Source organism: Esox lucius, chromosome 15 (genome assembly GCF_011004845.1).
Source record: "Esox lucius isolate fEsoLuc1 chromosome 15, fEsoLuc1.pri, whole genome shotgun sequence".
Lineage (NCBI taxonomy): Eukaryota > Metazoa > Chordata > Actinopteri > Esociformes > Esocidae > Esox > Esox lucius.
The window spans coordinates 20,811,768-20,833,840 of NC_047583.1; the positions used below are offsets into that span (position 1 = coordinate 20,811,768).

The 22,073-nt window shown below is 42.2% G+C and overlaps 2 protein-coding genes across 16 annotated transcripts; both read right to left on the bottom strand.

The window, feature by feature from the left end:
* Positions 1 to 37: 37 nt before the first annotated feature.
* On the bottom strand, positions 38 to 11,471 carry LOC105015382 (MAP7 domain-containing protein 1). 7 transcript variants are annotated; one of them, XM_010878492.4, is made up of 18 exons: positions 11,221 to 11,471; positions 10,701 to 11,006; positions 8,337 to 8,465; positions 7,634 to 7,708; positions 7,276 to 7,434; positions 6,713 to 6,876; positions 6,228 to 6,330; positions 5,888 to 6,010; positions 5,376 to 5,590; positions 4,907 to 5,040; positions 4,465 to 4,697; positions 4,101 to 4,251; positions 3,293 to 3,464; positions 2,200 to 2,304; positions 1,938 to 1,991; positions 1,497 to 1,690; positions 1,214 to 1,266; positions 39 to 891 (listed from the first exon to the last, which is right to left on the bottom strand). In XM_010878492.4, the coding sequence occupies exons 2-18, from the start codon at positions 10,858 to 10,860 to the stop codon at positions 881 to 883; spliced, it is 2,235 nt and encodes a 744-aa protein (XP_010876794.1). In that variant the 5' UTR covers positions 10,861 to 11,006; positions 11,221 to 11,471; the 3' UTR covers positions 39 to 880. The 7 variants fall into 7 exon arrangements, with proteins under 7 accessions (XP_010876797.1, XP_010876798.1, XP_019909543.1 ...); XM_010878495.4 differs by having other exon boundaries at positions 38 to 891; positions 5,376 to 5,566; positions 10,701 to 11,471; XM_010878496.4 differs by having other exon boundaries at positions 38 to 891; positions 5,433 to 5,590; positions 10,701 to 11,471.
* Positions 11,472 to 12,231: 760 nt separating this feature from the next.
* Positions 12,232 to 16,460, bottom strand: LOC105015380 (pre-mRNA-splicing regulator WTAP-like). 9 transcript variants are annotated; one of them, XM_020053999.2, is made up of 8 exons: positions 16,356 to 16,460; positions 15,644 to 15,700; positions 15,464 to 15,519; positions 15,267 to 15,325; positions 15,026 to 15,153; positions 14,591 to 14,769; positions 13,414 to 13,568; positions 12,232 to 13,254 (listed from the first exon to the last, which is right to left on the bottom strand). In XM_020053999.2, exons 2-8 carry the CDS (start codon positions 15,668 to 15,670, stop codon positions 12,686 to 12,688), a joined length of 1,173 nt encoding a protein of 390 aa, XP_019909558.1. In that variant the 5' UTR covers positions 15,671 to 15,700; positions 16,356 to 16,460; the 3' UTR covers positions 12,232 to 12,685. The 9 variants fall into 9 exon arrangements, with proteins under 9 accessions (XP_019909558.1, XP_010876789.1, XP_010876790.1 ...); XM_010878487.4 differs by having other exon boundaries at positions 15,644 to 15,686; positions 16,356 to 16,459; XM_010878488.4 differs by lacking the exon at positions 16,356 to 16,460 and adding an exon at positions 16,107 to 16,270 and having other exon boundaries at positions 15,644 to 15,686.
* Positions 16,461 to 22,073: the final 5,613 nt, after the last annotated feature.

Consider the following 22,073-nt stretch of genomic DNA (forward strand, 5'->3'; position numbering starts at 1 on the left):
GAAACGTTTGATGTGTGCATTGCTTTATTTGTTTTTACACTTTTTGTACATTTTTAATAAACAGGCTTACATTACACATTTCAGACACTTTTATAATTGGTTTTCTAAAATGATTGCACAGTTATCAATAAGGAACTGCTAAAATACTTTGCATGTGGTCCACACCAGTGTATAGTACTCTAAAACTATAAACCATACAGTAAGGTACAATAACTATACTGGAAATAAGTTCCATAGCAGCCTTTAAAAATATAATTAGACAATATTCCACAAGAAAATGGGAAAGTAAGACATGATTTGGTCTTGAAACTAAAGCGTCTGCTCTGAAACTAGCCACACAGGTTTCAACACACAACGACCAACTCGAAGGCAAAGTGCTCACATAGCAGCAGAGTTAGGAAATGCTTAGGGGTGCTGTACGCAGCTAAAAACCTCCAGTGCCAATACAGTTGTACAGTTGAAATGTGTAGAGAATACACAGAACACTGCCGTATCCGATTCCCACAGCAAACTCATTTCATCAAGCTTGAATCTACTGCGTTGGGGCGTGAGCCTCATTTTCAGACTAAATAAGCTGTTTGGTCTATGAACAAAGCAAAATCCTCTGTCTACTGTTACAGGATGTAGATAGTGACACCTCATGCGGGCTCGTGCCACTTTGGATAGAAAAGATAATGTGACCGAATGGTGTTGACCTCTGGAAGTCCTCCAGGGAAGAGGTGTGTGTGTGTGGATTTTTCCTCCCGATCACATGCTCTCAAAGTGCAGGGCAGGAGAAAGGCTGCGGTTATTCCTTGTTTTTGGAGGGGAAAAGGCGAAAGCACCACAGCTGTGGAAAGATTCTTGGATGGGTTGTCTCCCCCTCTGATCTTTACGATACTCAGATAACTTCTGAGGAGTATGTAATAGAAACAGGGTTAATTTACCATTAAACAGACAACACTTTATTTTTGTCTTAGACTCGAGTAACATACAAAACAATTTGTGAGAGGCCTTATTTATGCAATTGGCTACATGATTCAAATTCACACTGAATCACATGGCAGCCCACACTGATTTCAGTTCTCATTGGGGTGAAGTTCAGGAAGGCTGACATCCACCCAAGCCCTCCTGAACTCCGAACAATGAGTTAATTAATTTAGGATTAACGCAACATCTACATAGCACAGAGAGTAGAAATAAGCTGAAGAAGGCTCTAGTGGTGAGTTCTCACCTGCTCGCTGATGGGCTTGGATCTCCTCCATGCCTGTCAGTGTTCTCAGGGACCTGAATAGATGAACAAATGTATGAATTAATGATCTAATTCTAGATGGCTGGCTAGGCTAACAAATTACAAATAGTAAGACAACACCTAGACTCAGGTCCTAAAAATTCCCAAATCATTTTGGGGGGGCGGCTGTTGGCCCCCTAGTGACTTGGGGTCCTAAGCGACTAATTTAGATTTTTATTTCTAGAGAGGGCACAGAACAGAAAACATAAATATATAGTAGATTTACCTGTACCTGCGTTCTTTGAAGGCCACAACTGGAACCATGTTTTCTTCCACTTCATTCAGACCTAGCTTGGATGGCTTGGTCCCCGTCACGACTCCTAGGTTGATGACCTCTTCCAAACAGCTGTTGCTTTTCCTCACAGGCTTGGTGTTCTCCTTAGGATGTGGTTCCTCGGTTGAATTCCCATTCAAAACAGGCTTCCACATGAAAATGGTCATTTCACATTGGTGGTGTTCAAGGCAGAAAAATGAATGCAATGAAGTACATTTTGTTTTTAGCTAAAGCAAGTTTTTGTTTTGTTTTTAAATAACTAATAACAATAGCACTTCTGACGAAGAAGTACACATGCATTTCTGTTTAATTTGAACTTAAAAGACATGCAAACATTGGACACTTGAGTGCTATAGGCAATTTACAATTTAACAAGGCAGTTGTTTTTCTTACTTCTTTATCTTCAGCTGAAGGCTTCCTGGTCCTCCTCATGATCAACTCCAGTCGCTGAAACAAAAGATCTCTGTTAAAAGTCTTACCAGGTTACATTTAAGCAGACCCTTAGTAATCGTAACACCACTTCCTAGAATTACACAAACCTCCCATATAGATCACCACTATGATTCTGCTTCCTCTCCTGTAAATCGGACATAAACAGGCCTGTTGTTTGACCTTCATGAACTGCCTAGCGTTGTCCTCTGCCCCCCATCATCACCTTTTTCCTCTCCTGACGTTGTTCTTCTTCCTTCTGGAAGTGCTTCTCTCTCTCCAGCCTCTGCTGTTCTGCCTTCTCCCTGGCGTGGGCCTCCTCTTGCTCTCTCTGGGATGGGACAGAGATAACAGGAAGTACACAATTGATTTATTACAGTCTTCTGAGAGCCCATTATCATTTTTGATGAAATTGTGGCCCATTCTAATTGTTTATGACATAGGAATACAATTGCAGGAGGACAGGACAACACACAGTAGCACATAAGGTACATTTACAAATAAACACTATATACAATATAGCATGACATACAGATAGAGCAGCTGTTTAGGAGGTGGTTTAATTATATAGCAGCTCAGTTAGTTTTGGAAGGAATGAGTGTTGATTAAAGTGTCAAAATGTAAGGGATTCTTGCAAGTCATCCCAATCACTGGTTGAAATGAAATGAATGACAGCCAAAAGATGTCTGGGCTATAGGACTGATGGATGCGAGATGTCTGGCCTATAGGAGTGATGGATGTGAGATGTCTGGGCTATGGGAGTGATGGATGTGAGATGTCTGGGCTATAGGAGTGTTCGATGTGAGATGTCTGGGCTATAGGAGTGATGGATGTGAGATGTCTGGGCTATATGAGTGATGGATGTGACATGTCTGGGCTATATGAGTGATGGAGGTGACATGTCTGGGCTATAGGAGTGATGGATGTGACATGTCTGGGCTATAGGAGTGATGGATGTGAGATGTCTGGGCTATAGGAGTGATGGATGTGAGATGTCTGGGCTATAGGAGTGATGGATGTGAGATGTCTGGGCTATAGGAGTGATGGATGTGAGATGTCTGGGCTATAGTATTCGATGTCTACAGCACCAGAGATCAGGCCACTATTGACATAGCCGATGTTGGATTAGAGCTGGAATAGAGGGGGATTTGTCTTTCCAAAAGGGTGAAAAAGACTACATATTGTTCCAGTTGAGTATCATAAAAAAAAGGAACCATATCGGCAAGGCCAATTACAGTTGAAGGTGCGGACATATTTCATGTCATTCTGACCAAAGCACTTCATGGCATAGTACTATATGAATAGCCCGACCCCCTCACCTGTTTCTCAAGGACAGCTGCTTCATGCTTGGCTTTGAGGGATCTCTCCTCCTCAGCTCGGACCCTCTCCTCCTCCTCCTTCCGCTTCCTCTCCTGTATCAGCCCCAGGGCCTCAGCCTCTAGCCGAGCCCGCTCCTCTGCCCTCCTGTGCTCCAACTCCTCTCTGCCTCGCCTGTGATTCCGCATAGCATGATAAAACACCACACAATGCAACTCACTGCCATACAAATGAATGTGAACCTCAGAAGACGAGCGAAATTCCACCTTAGAATCCCTAGAAAGGCTTTAGAAAATCGATTGGATTCAATGAAGACAATGTAGGGATGCACAGGTCAACTGGCTGATATTTGCTTAACGTAGCTGATCAGGAATCAGCTAATGATCTTCCTTTCTACTGGCCCATAAAACGTGAGCCAAACATCTTCTTTCACTGAGCTTTTTTTCCTCATGAGTTCTTATCACGCCCGTCTGCTATAAACTGCAGCAGCTCTGGAACAACTTCAGTGGGTTCACCACAGCTTTACTTTATTATGGATCCATGAAGTCAGCAATATAGGGTTGATTGTGGGAACGCTAACAGTGGTTGTTAACAATTGGCAGCCATCACTGACGGGAACAACATCACAATGCTGAACTTGATTCAACTGGAAAGATTGAAGTGCAGTGCTGGATTCTGTCCCCACACAGCCGTGCAGCACAGTGTGGATCGGTCGGTGCAACCCCTGACTCAGATTGTGTTCACACTGGGAAGATGAAGAATGGTTCTGTAGAAGAGATGCGAAGACCAATGGTGGCTCTTTGTCCTTACCTTTCTACTTCCGCCCTGCGCAAGTTCTCCGCCTCCTCTTTCTCCCTCATCAAACGGGCCTCTCTCCTCTTCTCGGCCAGGAGACGTGAGGCCTCTTCCGGGTCCATAGTACCGGCAGAGGGCCTATTCACGGACGGGGTTTCAGGATGGGCTGCCGAGGAGGTGGACATTTAAATAGAAGTCAGTCAGAACCCAAAACACACAGAACCAAACGTCCTGTCTGTTTTTCAATGACTAGAACAAGAATCCATGCATTGTCTGAGCAAACCTGGACTTGACCGACCCTACACTGAAGAATACAATAACTGAAATGTATCTAGGAAGTTTTGGTAAAAACAGCAGTTGGTGGTTTTTATATGGTCACCTGCACGGTCTCCAGTTGTAGGTGTAGTGATGGTCTGAGGTTCTGGTGAGTGTTGGAAGGCTTGAATCTGGTCCCATGCCGCTGCCAAGGTCCTGATAGGACGTGAGTTCCCAGGGGAGAGGGCAGAGTTGGGGACTGGAAGAGCATCCTCCTCTGGTACTGGATCCAGTTCCGTTTCCATCTGCTGTGATGGGAGCTGTCTGATCCCAGATTTAAGTCTGATCACAGGTCTACTGAAAAACAAGATGAAGTACAAAATAAGTACAAAATAAGAGCAGGAAAAGAAAGATGATTTTTAAATGAATGTACCTTAATGTACAGAATAGATTAGAAAATCAGGTGTGTTGCACAAACATTCTCATGTGTATAAAAGTGTAGTACATGATAACGAGTTTGCTTGATGACATCATTCAGATGTATTAAGAGACGGACCGTCACATACCGTTCTGTGAAGTGAGTTGCAGCTCTGCTCTCTGGGTTTGTGGGTAATGCTTTCACGCCACCATTGGGTGTCTGGGGCTGTTGTCTAGTTCTCATGGCCACTCTCTCATTCTCCTTTTCATGTGCTGCTTTAAGCTTCATAAGAAATCAAGACAACTTAGAACATCACCACACCACATTCTTTTGGGGACCGCAGCTTTAAGATTTAAGAGTGATTGAGGTTTCCAGAGAAGGAAAATGTGCCTTTAAACCTTTCAAAAGTGCATATTGGGTAAAATATGACATCATTATCTACCTAACAATACAGCATAAATTATAGTAAAATGTAGGAATGTAAATAAGTCAGTTTAATGTCTTCTTACAAAGAGGTTTGTACATGACTCAATGAATAAACAAAACCACCATTCCACCAGCCATTCACAATCAGAGAAATAAAAGGAGAAATCTCTGTGCTTCCACTGACTCATTACCTGGGCCACGTTGACGGACCTGTGGCTTGTGCGGCCCAGACTGCGAGAGGCGGCTACCTGGTAGTTTGTCTGGATGACTGGCCGGTTGTCCTCACGGAGGTCTGCCTGTGCTCGGTGGTGGTCTGGTGTGCCGTAGCGGTGTGGTGATTTGTGAGAGTTGGAGGCAGTGGCAGGCATGGAGTGGCATGAAACTGAACGGGGACAGACATGGACAACTGTACCGGTGTGTTTGTTTCATATTGTGGGGAGAAATGGCGTGTGGGTTAGCAAGGGATAAAGCGAAAGAATGTCAGTGTGCCAAAAAGTGGTTGGAAAAAAAAGGAAAGGAAGGAAAGCGCAAAAGTTAGCCGATCATTTGATTGAAGAGTTTCGGATTCAGCAGCTAAATATTTTCTCATGTCTGAAACTCTATTCGACCTAACTCCGGCGTATTTAAATTCCTTTTATTTATCCAATTAAAAGCTGGTCTTTATAACTGTCTAAATATAACTGTTATAGATCAGGGCCAATACCTTCTTCTATTGACTGACCACTCTTACTTCTGCTCCTGCTCCTGGCAAGGTATGAGCAAGTGGGAATGAGGAGGCGACTGACCAGAGCCTTCTCCCAAGCGGTCAGGGGAGAGCGGCGAGGAGCTACAGCAGTAGGGACAAGCATAGTAGAGAAAAGCCAACACACAATGACAATGATAAAGATAGAAAAGGGAAGTTAGAAAGGACGTGGAAAGTCTTGATAGGTGTTAAAAGGTTATGGGGGAGAATAAGCTTGGCATCATAAGAGGATGAAATAAAGTCAAATAAACACTTAGAAAGTAACACCCACTGTGGGGGACAGGGAAGCATTTTTATTTACCCCTCTTGTTGTTGGTTTTCTTCCCTCCATGGCCTTGACTGAGTCTTTGTTTGGGCCTGTGGCTCTGCTCCAAGGTCTTCTTCATCACCAACTCATAGCGCTCCTTCAGACAACCAAACAAACCTCGGTTTAACAAACTAGACTTTTGATAAGGTAACTTCCACAACATTGTATTGAGCCTAGTCTCACTAATTAGACAGGTTGCCTCCTATAATGTTAACAATGTTCCAGCACGTGTTCTACATCTGGGATCCCCAAGATGATATAAAGCTCCAGAAACCGAAGAGAATTTATTCTATTTCTATGACTGTGCATTCAAAACCTCTGGCTTCGGATATTTACAGAAAATGTGGAAAAATCTGTTTTTCTGGAATTACAAGAGCAGTTTTATTGTTGTGGTACAACTCTCACTGGGAAATGCTGTAATGATGACCACAATAACTACTGACCAATGCTGCTGCCCCCCCCCAGGCACAATAACTTACTGTCTCCTCCTTCATCCTCAGCTTCCTCTTCTCCTCCACGGCAGTGCGCCTCCTTGCCTCCTTTTCTCTCTGTTCCTGCAGCCTCTTCTTCCTCTCCTCCAGCAGCTGCTCATAGTGACGCATGGCCCGCTCCTCTCGAGCCAACCGACCACGTTCTCTGGAAACTATAAACATATTCATTCCTTTGAATTTATAATCTACAGTTTTTGCATCTATCTATGGGTAAATTCATTACTGAAATCTACCCATTTATTCTTGTAGAATATAACTCAGTCCAACTCTCATGCCCCATCAGAAGCCAGAATATATACTTTTTTAAATAGATTAAATGTAAACAAACAGTGGATAGCCTCAAACCATGGTGAAAACTAAGAAGTGGTTATAGCAATTACAGACTTCTTCTTAAACTGAATCGTAGGTGACGCGTCCTCAAACAGTTTTGGTTACAGGAGCCCCTGGGTATAGACCAGGTACCGCCAAGGGGGATAGGACCACAGGTTGAGAACCCAACATTATATCATGAGGGGTTGCTCATGATTCGGATTTCTATTCCGGCTACACACCAAGTTGTTTTATTTGCTCCTCCCTCCGCTGCAGAGCAGTCCTCCTCTTCTCCTCCTTCTCTCTCTGCTCCTGGAGCCTCCTCTTCCTTTCCTCTAGCTTCTGCTCATAGAGACGTCTGGCCCTCTCCTCTCGAGCCAACCAGCCCAGCTCCCTGGACACTGCAAACACAATAATGGACATATTAGCCAACTAAATCATAGCCTGGAACCAGATCTTTGTGCTGTTCAGCTTCTAATAAATGAGTTTGCCACAAATGCAATGGTGGCTGCTGGAATAATAGTTTAGCTCGGAGTCCAGCCTATGTGAATACCTCCAAGGAATGACAAAAAAAAGTATTCTAATAGAATACATACGTACCAAGCTGTTTCTCATGCTCCTCCCTTCGCTCCTTTGCTAATCTAAGTCTGTCATCAACCTTCAGCGCCTGTGGCCCTGGAAAAGTAGAAAAGTTGTCACAGTCACTTTATATATATATACAGTATGGGTTGGTGAAGTCACTGATCATGACAGGGGTTTGGGTCAGGTCAGCTGTAGCTGGTCTGTCTAACAAGAAACATTTCATCCTGTCAGGCCAGACTGATAACAATAGGTTACTGAGTTTAAATGGAGATGGAGAGTTAAGACATGAAATGACATGACACTTACATAAAAATGACATGACATTGAAATGAGGACACAATATTAAATACCAAGTCATTACGTAAGAACAATACATGAGACTGATTATGATATCGGACGTCAGAGGAAGACAACCCATGACGGCTGACCCACAAAGAACAAGCAACACTCCAGGCTGAGAAAAAGTGATAGAGGGAGACAGACAGGGATAAGAAGAGAGAGATACTATGTACAGCGGTAGATAGTATCTCATAATGTTCTTGCATAATGTTCTCTCCTTCCTTCTCAAAACCCCTGAGATAAGTAAGCACTCTATCCTTTCCTTTTAATGGGTTCTGAAAAGGAGACAGACTGGATGCGAGGATCAGGGAATATTTAGACCAAATATGTCCGATGCAAATGTTTGCTAAAGACAACAAACTGGACAAAGCTGAATCCAGACCTCCTGGCGCTGTTGGATTTCCATGGCTGGTTCTGTTGGTACTGATCAGAGTTGATTTGATCGAGGCTGGGGAATATACAACTGCTCTCCTCTTCTCTGAATTACTGGATCTCTCTTCAGTTCCTTTTTCTGATAACAAAAAAAGAAAACACCATGTTCAGATCCCTGACTTTTTCAACTGGTTCAAAATGAACGTTATTTATTTAGAAACATTATCACACGAGAATAAGACATTATAAAATATTTTACATTTTAAAAGACATTTAGAGGACATTTAGCAGAACCTTTTATTCAAATGGAATTACAGGAGAAGGTGTGGCTGACTGCCTTGCATAAGAACATGCAACCGATTTTTGTGGCTTAGTGGTTCAAACAAGCAACCTTTCATTTACTGGTCAGCTGCTCTGACTGCTAGGCTACTTGCCAGAGGTTTAAGGTGCTTTTATGACTACTATTACGATGTACAGTGTCCTCCAGAATTGTTGGCACCCTGGATAAAAATGAAACAAAAGAAAGCCTTTGCTGTCACCAAACCACAAACATGAGTGCCCAGAGTTTGCTAAATGTCATTGGAACTTTTATTGGAAACAGGTTCTACTGCATGGTCTTACTGCATGCAAATAAAACGTATCTTTTTGGCAACAAACCCCAGAGGTGGTTTTGGTGTAAACACTACCACGGCCTTGCAGAAACCTGAATTCCCACTGTGAAGCTTGATGGTGGATCTGTGATGTTTTTTTTTACTTCCAAAGACACTGGGAATGTTGCTAGGATACATGGCAACATGAACTGATAGATAAAAATGACGTTTATTCACAGTATTATTTTTATAAAGCCTCCCACCCCAACAAAGTAAAATGATTAATAATAATTATAGAAATGAAAACATTTAGAAAATACGATACTTTATAAGAAAGGATCTTAGATGTTTCATTCCAGAGAAGTTACAAACATTCTACTGGTTGAATTCTACCTAAGCTGTCTAATAAGCGGGTTAGCTGTTAATAAAAGAGCTATTATTTCAGTATTGTGCCTGTTCCGGTTGTGCCTTGCAGGGATAAACAAAGGTCTAAATGTAGATGAGGCCAAAACAAACACAAATAAAGACAGAAGAGGACAGGAACAAAGAGTTGTTTCACAGTAGGCTGTACAGCACTGATTAAGAGAGTATCAGTCAGAGGCCAGTGATTAGTACTACAGAGTCTCAGAAAGTACTCAGACCCCTTCACTTTCTCCAAATGTTGTTGTTTTATGAAAAGTAATACATTTCCGCCATCAATCTATACAAAATACCCAATAATGATAAAACGAAAATGTTTTAGGAATGTGTTCACATTTATTGACAATAAAAAACGGAAATATCTCTCGTATAAGTACTCAGACACTTTATTCAACTTTGTAGAAGCATGTTAGGCAGCAAACACAGCTTTGAGTGTTCTTGGTTGTGCCTCTGCCAGCTTTGCACACCTGGATTTGGAGATTTCTCAGATTCTTCTTTGCAGATCTTTTCAAGTTGTGTAAGATTGGATGGGGAGCATCGGTCTCCCCAGAGGTGTTCAGCAGGGGTTCAAGTCCAGGACAAGGACATTCACAGACTTGTCCCGAAGCCACTCCAGTGTTATCATGGCCGTGTGCTTCAGGTCATGTGCTTTGGGTCTAAAAATTTGCTTTTGCTTCATCATTATTGTGTGTAGATTAGTGGGGGGGGGAACAAATTCAATAAATCAAAATAACTGGAGTCCATAACAGAAAATGTGGAGAAAGTGAAGGGATCTAAATACCTTCCGAAAGTTTCTGTAAATGCCTTCTCTAAATGTTGGTGCAAAAGACGTATGAGACATATAAAAAAGGATCTTTGTTGATCCTCCAAGTCACAATGACAGACAACAATGTATCAATAACAGACACCAACGTATCAATAACAGGCAACAGTGTATTAATGAGTGCTATGTAGAGGGCGATAATGACTACTTCATTACTCAACTTGTTACAAAACGAAATGGCAGTACATAATAGGATGAAAATCTTGCTACAAATATGAGCCAATGTCAGATCACCTGGTCCATTGACATGTTCTTATTCCCCTGGCTTAGATGCTATATATAATGACTTAATTATGTACCCTAGATTCATGATGGAGCAAATGCACACTGAGGAACTAGGAGGGAGAGGCTGAATCTGGCTGATTCTGGTTCAGACAGCATGCCCAGCATAAACATTTAACAGCAAAGGTACAACACCAAACTTCCCATCATTCTAACCCAATGAACACCTCGCAGCAAAGTGCACTTCTCACCGTAAGAAAGCCAGCCTAAATTCAGAGTTTCTAGTCAGTAAAGAAGACATCAAAACGACGGTACTCACCTCCCTGTCTCCCAGCTCTGCAGTCCTTCTGGTTGTCCTGATTATCTCTGGTACAAAGACTCTTCCTATCTTCTTGTGGTGCGTTCCCCTTGCTCGGGGTCTCCCTCGGTTTCTTTGCCTGTATCACGGCCATGCTAGTGCTCGGCACTGAGCAGGGCATGCCACAGCTCTGCCACACAACACAGGCTCTCCTCCTAGACCTCTATTTCAGGACGCCTATGCTGCACTGAAGATGGCTTCTGGTCCCTGTGCTCAACATGTAACGGACCGACGGCCTCTCGCTTCAGCCGCTCTGCTCATCTGTGCCTTTCAAATAAAAAGGAACAGGAAAGGGAGGAAATAAGCCCTTTGGGTTAAACGGATCAAAACCATTTCAGTTGCTGCAATGCTGGGCTGACTAGATCCTGCATCCAGGTCCAGTGACGTGATAAACCCAGACAGGCATAATCCAAATAACACAATGAGGAAAATCTGGGGGAATATAAATGTACGTCTCCCAGTACCTAGAAGACTGACTTACAAGCTAGATTTGTAGATGTCACAGCCCAGGGAAAAAAGGCTCAGCCCCGCACTGAAATGGTTACTTTCCTTTTAAATGTCTCTCCCAGCCCCTAGAGTTCTGCCCTGATCCCTTTAGCTACTCTCACAGTACTGCAGTCCTGTCACTTTATTTCCACCCACCACTCCACAGTACCACACACTGAATGGATGCAAGCAGACATAGGCTGCATTCCCTAAGTACAGCACTGCTTTTGACCAGGCCCAATAGGAAGTGAGTGTCACCTAAATGAATGACAAATATATTTATTTAGTGCTGGAGAAATAGGGGAGGGACAAAAAGGAGACAAAAGACTGGAAGGCATATTAATCTATCTGGCCTTGTTCAGGGAATGGTTGCCCGGACAACAGTGGTATAGTGCTGTATTGTGCCTCAAATGGCACCCTATTCCCAAAATGCTGCACTCTAGTGGGTTCATGAGTATGGGACTGGTAATAAGGAGCGCACTTCAGAGGTTGCCATTTTGGACATACAAAATAAAATGGACATTAACTCGCACCGATGCACTTCAGTGTCCTCGTTATGAATCTGAGGCAACGGATGGATATTTATACTTTAGTCCCACAATGCTTCACTCTAGTCTGGGTGAGTCAGCATCAACATCATCCACTAGGTGGAGGTCTTGCTTCATTGACTGATGGTCAACTAGCTGTGCCTCCTGCGGTTCTCAAGAACACAAATGTGATTAATGGCAGAAAAGCATTAGAGGTAGTGTGCATTGACAGTTGTTTCCTTAAGGCCTTAGCTTCATTTTAAGCCTCCCACACCCAAATGAAAGTCTTGGTACTCTACACTGGTTTCCTTTTGTCTTCTACCCTTCACAGCCACCGATTAAAGGACTGGATAAGGTCACTCTTCACATGTCCAGTAGCAACAGTAAACATGAAGCACTCAATCTCAAACTATTTTGGGTTTTCTGGACTCTTCATACAACTATCTATAATGGATTATTCATACAAAGTAAGACGTTCATTACATACAAAAGTCTTTATTGTCCGAGATGAACATCTAACAAATTCAGGATGCCACATTTTTGTAAACATTACTTTTTCACAATGGGAAATCATATTCAAGTGCAAAACAAAAAATTAAGCTGCATGACAACTTAAAACCAGTTTGCAAACTTGTTCCACTTAAAACAAATAAAAGTCTGACTTGGCATTGTCGTAACCATCTCACACCATCTTACGTGCACAAACTGAGACAACACGCTCACTGTATTATATAAAAATCATTACGGATGTCTCACTGAATCCTCATATTCAGCATCTACCGGTGAACCTTTTGTTTTCTACATGGGGCATCCATAAGACTCCATCAGAATCCCAGGCCAGTACCGTCGGCCATGAGTTAGATCCATTAAAAGATTTGTCCAAAGCTAGGGCTTAAAGTGGGTCTGGGGGACCGGCCCTAAATGTCCCAGACCCTACATTGTGACATTCAAGCCATTCTGGGTATGTAACGCGCCCGCAGTCCTGCAGTCTGTGCCAGACCTAGTCCGTGTCACTGTCCTGACCTCTTGGGGGTCCTGGTTCCAGTCTATGGAGTGTAGAGTGACCGAGGTCTCACTACCTGCGGGGGAGTCTACAGTCTCATAATAGCCCTGGCTAAGCTGCTGGGTTATGGTCCTAGAGTGGCTAGAGAGTTTGGAGTCCGTGCCTGTGTTGGAGGGGGACAGTAGGGACTCCTGATCCTGCTCTGTATTGACGCATGTCTCTACATGTGTGGAAGGGGAGGGGCCAGAATCTGTCTCGGTCACATTAGAGGGACTGGTGTTGCCTGGCCCATTGGCCTTGACCAATCCCATCTTGCGGTCATTCTCCTCTGGCTCTGGCTGGTGGTCCAGGGGGGCTGAGGTGGGAGCAGACAGGGGAACGGAGCCTTCTCTCTGATTCAGCTGCTGGCGAGTCTCTCTGAGCTGCTGCTGGAGGACCAGGATGGTGCTCTGCATGCCCTCCACCTCCTCGTCCAGCTGGATGATGAAGTCATTCAACTCTGTGCAGAGACCAGTGAGAAAGACCCATCAACATAGCTTAAGGTCACACACACCCATAGTTAGTGTCTTTTCACTAAAGAACTGCTAACTGGCATTATTACACTATCACATTAGCATCAACACATCATCAAATGTGCTATGCAAATGAAGGCACTCACCATCCTGGCTGCTCTTGAGCTCCTCGCTGTACTTCTTCTGCAGGGCCAGCTCGGCCTCCAGCTGGGCAATACGACCCTGAGAGATCTGTCTGCCCAACTCCTGGTTTTCCTGGATCAACATCCTGCACTTAGCCATCAGCTTCTTCCCCGTTTGGCTGCAGAGGAGATGGCTTAACGTCAACAGGATGTGCTACATATGTGACAACTCAGGACAGTCCCAGCAGGCCCCACACTCCCCGCAGACAGAACATTGAGTTATTTAATGTAACAACTCGTACAGTCCACACAGACTATCAAAAAGGTTCAATATGCTGTCATATATACGATACAATATACATTGTTCCAATTTGACTTTACAAATTCTTACAGTGCTACCTGTACCAGTTTCGATGGCCGAACAAGTTCAAGCGTGCAGTAAACACATCTGAAATGGACCTTTAAAATATGTCCACGGTAACATAGGTTGGCGTGCGACCTACTGCACTATTCAGCTGAAGGGAAAGGGTTAGGATCATTAAGCGATTAATAGATTAAAACAGTCATACCTGGGTATTGTTCATATTACTGAGAGAGAAAAAAAGGTGTTCAAGATGACTCCTTGAAGCAAGCCCAGCATCAATACAATCAACATCTTTAGTATTTAACATTCTCTGGACTGGGCCTCGTGCACGATCCATCATTTCAACCAGCTAATTTAACTCTATATTATATGTGGAATGGCGTCAGGTCAGGGACATAAAGGCAGCGTTTATAGGAGAAAGCATGCACTAAGGAGACAAAAGGTACTTTGTTCTAGAGCTAAGCCATTCACAACGAGATGTCCAGTTCAAACAGAAAGCATATCAATGTTCCTAGCGGGGAAGGATTTGGTGGCTGAGTGTCAATGACCAATGACCATCTCTTCTGAGCAGTCCCGATTCCATCAGGCCCCTTTACCAAGGTCACTCAGAGCAGAAACCAGTTCACCTGACAAGAGTTTATGACGTGTGCAGGAGTAGTGGGGGGTGATCTGACTCCTCTTTTTTAATTATTTGGTTTTAAATCACAGTCATGTTTGAGCGCACCGCATTTTCCTGCCTTCCTCCCCCTCCATTTTGCATTCTTGCAGAGGAATGTCTCTGGTCTGGCTGGCACAGTCTTTGGCTGGAGGATCGAGGGTTATTTTGGTGTGGTTTACCTATCAGGCGTAAATTTCCAGGCACTCAGTTCATTTTGGGCTTGCTCCAGTTTGTCTTTGTTCTCTTCCAGTTCACTCTTCATCTTGAGGAAAAACAAGTTGACTGCTGGGTCCACCAGGGTGGATCTCAACTGGGCCACACTGGGTTGCTGGGCTTGCTTCAGGTACTGGATCTGGGTCTGAAAAGAGCACATGTATGTCAATCCATACCAAATCCATCCATACCATATAACCAAAGCACTGAGTTCATAAAAAAAAAACTGAAAAATGACGTAAATGAGGTTTCCCCACTACAAAATCTCACTATGATGTGTTACTACCAACTGAAGTCTCTTGACTGTGTCAACGTTAACAAAGCAATGGACAACTTAACGGACTTCAACAAGCGATAATCAGAACAGACTATCGCTCTGAACAGTGTGACATTACACTCACAGTGCATTCCTGCATCTCCTGCTCCTTCGTGGCCAGCCTCATAACAAGGATGTTCTCCCTCCTGGCTGCCTCTTGTTGCTGCAGTTTCAATTTCTCCTCAGACTCCCGAAGGCCCGTCACATCATTTGCTGCACTCAAAACAGAATACATTTCGGTTGCTTGTGCAGAACGTTGAAGACAACATTTGGTCAAGGATCATCTATGCATAACATTGTTTAACACATAGTTCAACGTAACTTACAATTCAAATCTGCATATTTAGTCTCAAGCATCTGCACATAAGCCTCCTCCTGCTTCCATCTGAAAGCAGATTAAAAAAATTTTTTTAATCAGTTGTGCCCTGACAGTATACACAGAAACAAGCATATGGAAATGTAGCTTCTCTTTCAGACGTGTACACTAATGTGGGAAAATTAGATAGCAAACCTATAGCAATACCTTTCACAGAGCTCCTCTCTTGTAAGAGTCTTCAGATCAGATTCACTGAGGCGAACCTAGAGAGACAAATGAGATAATACTGTAGTAGAAACAATAGTTGCCTCCTGTGAAGTCTAAGTCACGTGAGTCAAAACTCAGTTTGAGAAAGGTCAATGCATGTTAACAGTAACTTTAACTCACCTTTTTAGGTACAGGTTCCTCCGTCATTCTGACTGGCTTATACCTTGAACAAACAATCTGAGTTTGAAACATAACTTATATTTCATTATTACTGTTTAGCTAGCTAGCTTTATTTCGTAGAAGCAGTTTTAATAGAACTGCTGCTACAACGTTAGCTACACACAACTTAGTTATCTAGCTAACACAGGCTGTGCTACAAGCAAATGTTTTGTCCGTACCCACTGCCACACAACCATAGCAGTATAGTTATCCTGCGGTTATGTGTATGGTTTAGAATAACTTCAAATAAATTGTTCAAAATAACGTAAATACATTAACGTTACTGGTAAACAAGTTTTAATTTCACCTAGCATAGCAATATGGCTCGGCAACTAGCTTATAGCTCTGGTCTATGCGCCTGTTGACGATCTGATCTTCCCTACAACGCATGCGCATGGACTAGTTAATTAAGGACTAGAAATACCTTAAATCGGTTCTTTGAAAAATTAAAGCTTCAATCTGGCGAATCACTATGGTTTAAGCAGGTAGTATAGTGAAGTCGATCACGAAACAGGGCGTTAAAGAAAGTCACACGTGACGCCCTGGAACAGAGCTAGGTTAGTGGGTAGTTTTTTTTCCCGCAAACTAGCTAGCTATCTGGCTTAGTTGATGACGTGCGTTAGTTTAATATCTATTAAAGCTACATATCTGGTAAAAAACGCTTGCTGCTTACCTGTAAGATTGGCAGCTGAAAGTGGTCAGTTAAGCAAATGACGCATTAACATATTTTGGTTTATTTTTTCACAGACTTTTATGTTGCTGGCTCCATGTTGTCCTGCATCGCCGCCAAGTGTTGAAAGTCAGGAATTCACGCGAAACGTCACTATTTGGGATTTTGCCGGATGCTGGGGATATTTGTTATGGTATCTGGCTGTTATGACGATATGGTAAAGATAATGTAACAAATAATGTAACTTTAATATAACAGCTCAACTGTCGACTTCATATGACATACCCTTTAGTCATACTAAATCATCATGTGGTGATAAATGATGCTTGAAAATATGTAATGAAGAGCCTAATATATGGCCAAGTCTAATAGTGGTAACAAAGACGGGTGATACTGTCATTCTTTACTTGCTTTTACAGCTGTAAATGCACAATCTCCAATATATATTTTAATTATTTTGCCATCAAAGTTGGAACATGAGAGGACCTTACTAACACCAAGTTCAAAACCAAAACCCAAAGACATATATGCTTACAAAAGCCCCTGTCACTATTGCTCAAAGCCAGTAAGGAATATGCACTCTTATGGAAAATGCTTCTGTCTCTCTATGCCTTTACTACACCAGGTGGAAGCCTCAGGAGACAGTGTCAGGATGACACATTACACCTAGTCATCAGATGGCATACCTACAAAAAAGCCACTGGAGCACAAACATATCACCAGCCATCACCTGTCTATCCAACATGTTACAGTTTGGGACAGCGTATGCCTACATGGATAGGATTGCATGGTGGATATAATAGTTCTTCTATTGGTTCACTGTAGACTTAAATGCTAAAGGTGTTATTTTGTGAGAGCTCAATTGCAACCTCATGCATATTCATTGATGTAACCAAAGTCTCTGTTGTCATTGTTTTGTAACAAAGTACAACAGGGAAAGTTTGCAATATGAATATGAAGTCATTTCATATTAAGTAATTTTTACCAAGTGTGGTATTTTAATATATCCTTTAGTTGGTAGTAGTAGTGTATTTATTGAGAGAACCCCTCCCCCAGCTATTTGAGTACTTTGGTTACTTTTAGGCTTACATTTGGACCGGCTTTTCCAATATACAGTTGTGCTCATAATTTTCATACCCTAGCAGAAATCATGAAATTTTGGCATTGATTTAAAAATATTACTGATCATGCAAAAAAAGCTGTATTTTATTGAAGGATAGGGATCATATGAAACCATTTATTATCACATAGTTGTTCGGCTCCTTTTTAAATCATAATGATAACAGAAATCACCCAAATGGCCCTGATCAAATGTTTACATACCCTTGAATGTTTGGCCTTGTTACAGACACACAAGGTGACACACACAGGTGAAAATGGCAATTAACGGTGAATTCCCCACACCTGTGGCTTTTAAAGTTGCAATTAGTGTCTGTAAAAATAGTCAATGGGTTTGTTAGCCCTCACATGGATGCAGTGAGCAGGCTAGATTCTGAGCCATGGGGAGCAGAAAAGAACTGTCAAAAGACTTGCTGCATGGTGAAATAGCCAGAAAGAAGCCTTTACTGCACCAGTGCCATAAAAAAGCCCGGTTACATTATGCCTGACAACACCATGACACGCCTCACAGCTTATGGCACACTGTAATTTGGAGTGACAAGACCAAAATAGTGCTTATGATTGTGAACATAAAGCTCTGTTTGGAGAGCGGTCAACAAGGCCTATAGTGAACAGAATACCATCCCCACTGTGAAGCATGGTGGTGGCTCACTGATGTTTTGGGGGTGTGTGAGCCTTAAAGGCACAGGGAATATTGTGAAAATTGATGGCAAGATGAATGTGACATGTTATCAGAAAATACTGGCAGACAATTAGCATTATTCTGCACGAAAGCTGTTCATGGGACGCTCTTGGACTTTCCAGCACGACAATGACCCTAAGCACAAGGCCAAGTTGACCCTCCAGTGGTTACAGCAGAAAAAGGTGAAGTTTCTGGAGTGGCCATCACAGTCTCCTGACATTAATATCATTGAGACACTCTGGGGAGATCTCAAACAAGTGGTTCATGCAAGACAACCAAAGACTTTGCATGACCTGGAGGCATTTTGCCAAGACGAATGGGCAGCTATACCACCTTCAAGAACTTGGGGCCTCATAGACACCTATTACAAAAGATTACACGCTGTCATTGATGTTAAAGGAGGCAATACACAGTATTAAGAACTAAGGGTAGGCAGACTTTTGAACAGGGGTCAGTAATTATTTTCTTTGTTGCTATGTTTTGTTTTATGATTGTGCCATTCTGTAATGATATACCACTGATTGTGAATCCCATAAGAAATAAAAGGCATGTGTTTTGCCTGTTCACTCATGTTTTCTTTACAAATGGTACATACAGCTCCAGAAAAAATTGAGACCACTGCACCATTTCTTTTCTTTCCAAAAAAGTTGAAAAGGAAAGTTTAGAGTGAGGAACAGAGGCATTCAATTTGCCGTGGTCTCTTAATTTTCCTCACTGTTCCTCACTGAAAATCTACCTTTTCGACTTTTTGGGAAAGGAATGAAAAAGGTGCAGTGGTCTCTTAATGTTTTTCCGGAGCTGTATATTACCAATTCTGCAAGGGTGTGCACCACTGTTTTGAGCACCACTGTAACTGTGAATAACTTTGGCCCTTACCATCAGAGTAATATTGTTAGTATACATGGGCGCCATCGGGCCATGATTAAAATAAATTCCTGAACTTATTCTGAAAAAGTTGTAATTACTTTTCAGTCTGGAAAGGTTTGCAAAGCTGTTTCTATGGCTCTAGGGCTCTACTGTGCCATAGTCAAGGACATATTGTCAAGTTTAAAAAATGAATTAAGAAGTCACATAACGTTAGAAAAACATCCAGGGATCTGCAGGTCTCTTGCCTCTGCTAAGATAAAAGTTCATGCAGTGTCATGGTTGGGCAGTGTTTTGCTGCATTGCGACTAGGGTGCTATGTCATCATAAAAATAATAACTATTTCTGCTCTGCATCAGAGCACTCTACAACAGAATGTCAGGCTGTCAGTGAACTGAAGAAAAGGAAGACAATATAAAATACACAAGCATTTAAATTATAGTATTTTTGGTGAATAGGGTTTTGGGTATTCACATACGGACTGACAGTTTTCATTCATGTTCAGCTGGGAAAGAGGAGGGGAAGAAGGTACATGAATGGAAAGAAACCTAGGACAGTGTGGAGCAACGGTGTCGTGAGCCTTCAGTGTCAGTTCCTAGGTACCAGTTTGTCCCCTGGCCTTCTTGTTAACCACACATCAGAGAATGAGTTACAGGGAGGTCTGTAATCTGAAGGTCCCTAATGACAGCACACAAGTGGTGACCCTGTTACTGACATTGCTGAAGAGTGAAATCCTGTCCCAAATCGCACCTGATAGTGTACTGTATAGACAAAAAGCTACCATTTGGGACAGGGTAAACTACAGATCAAATCCCCACAGACCAAGGCCTGGGACTAAATCAAGTAATTAAAGGGCCAGTCTCTCAACAAGGACTGGCGAGTGGAGGTCACCATAAGTATCTCGACATCCCACACATCACCTTGTTGACTCTTGTTGTTCAGCAGAACCCTCTAAAGAGCTGGATGGAGTGACCGCTTTGCTCAACACACAGTCTGGTCTGCACACAGATGGCTGAGGTAATGCAACTGGGTACCAAAGACTGTGGTAGTAGAATGTTGCTGATGCACAACTAATAAGGCCAGAAATTATTTATATGATATAAATATATATCAGAGGCAACCTAAAGCGGAGTTTATTGTATGAGGGACATTTTGAAAATGTTGCAAGATCTCAGGGTTGTCAGCCCTGCTCTTATGATCAGGGCCACAACAAATTTAATGACCACAGAAAGTCAAATATTTTTACATCCTGTCCAAAAGACGGCACCCTACGCAGGGCAATGTACCCTTCTTTACCCTGGGGCATTCGGACTTGTTCATTAGACCTGAGGGAAGAGTGCCCCCTACTGGCTCTCCACAACCTCCAGTAGCATCTGGTCTCCCATACAGGGACCAACCCTGCTTAGTTTCACATAAACCAATCCTCCTTTATCTTATTGCTTAATTATCTGACAACGCTGAGGTCTAAAGTGTGTTACTATGGCTTTCAGTTCAAAGGGAGACCAGATCAGTACCAAATTGTTACAATTCGCATTTCACATGTATAGCAGATGCATTCTTTGTATGTAAACCTGAATCTATTTATTTTGATGTGGGTGATACCTTCATATAATGACGATAACACATTCAAAATTGACTGGAACCAAAGCCTAAATAATTGACAGACTTGCTTCATCAGATACAGGCAACATTAGACGTATGGATTACTTAGTGTATGTTTTATTGATGAGCTGGTTAGTTGTACTTTTCAGTGGAACCAGTGTTGAACACAAGCGTATACCCATAATCCAGGCATTTTGCTTAATTATCATGACATTTCTAGGGGATTTTTTATTTTAAGTCGGTGTTAAATTATGTGGTTGGATTTTAGTCAGATTTACACCACATTCCTATTTAGAGATGTGGGATTGTTGATAGGAGACTTGTAGTCAAAAACCTTGAATGTTGAAAGCAATTTTAAACCAAGATAAGTAATAATAAAATGTTTGGTCTTGAGAGTATGGTTTGATACCTTTTGTTGATTCATAGCAGACCATGTTAGACCAAGGGAGTAACAATGAGCAGAGATCCCTATTGGAGTAGTACATAAATGATTTATGGTATGTCATTCATCATCAACACGCTCTAACTTTTTATTTGGAAATTCTATCAGAGGTCAAACCATTCATTAACTGACATTGTTCCCTACATAAACACACAAACACACACCCAAACTCACACATATTAACGGATGTTTCAGATTTTCTGCAGAAAGAATGATATTTACACCTTTTCTGCCAAACCCACTGTTCTCAAAATGCTCAGAACTACTCTCCATTCCCTTACTAATATAAGGGCATTCTAAGCCATGGACCCTTTGCAGAAATGTCTTTTCTTACCTCTCAGAGACACTGGATAAAATGTTCTATACAGCAGGGATTGCATGTTTTTTTAACAATTATAAAAATGTATAATGACACCTCATTTTTTCGTCCAGAAGTAAGCTGTTAGCGAAAGGATGAAGTGAATGATTTGGCTTGTCTCTAAGACATCCGGAAGCTCAGCTTTGTCTAAATTATCGTTATAACAAAACATATTTGATATTGTAACAACATATCGGGATCCATTTAAAAAAGTTATTATTATCAGTAGTAGTAACAGTATTGGTAGTAGCGGAGTAGTAGTAGTTGTAGTATTAAACAGCCTACCTAAAAGAGTGTCATTAAACAATAATACAATAATAAAAAGGTTATTAAAAAAGTGCAGTAACTTGAGGGAACCAGTCTTGTTAGCTTGTCTGGCATGGGAGAATCGTTAGTGGTGACGTCTCTCTCTCATCAGCCTAGCTAGTTTACCTTACCCGTTTGTCTCGGGTTCAACACTCATACACTATTCATTGACATATCACATCACTCCAGCCCAACTTCTGCCTGGAACAAACCTTACTGTTTTTTAGTGCAACTTTTCTTTGTGGCCTTTCTGTTTCTGCAATGTAAATGGCTAAATAGGCTATGTAGGATCACTATATTGAAGAACAATTCAAACCCTCACAGTTTGGTTTGTCTTTTCATCAGGAA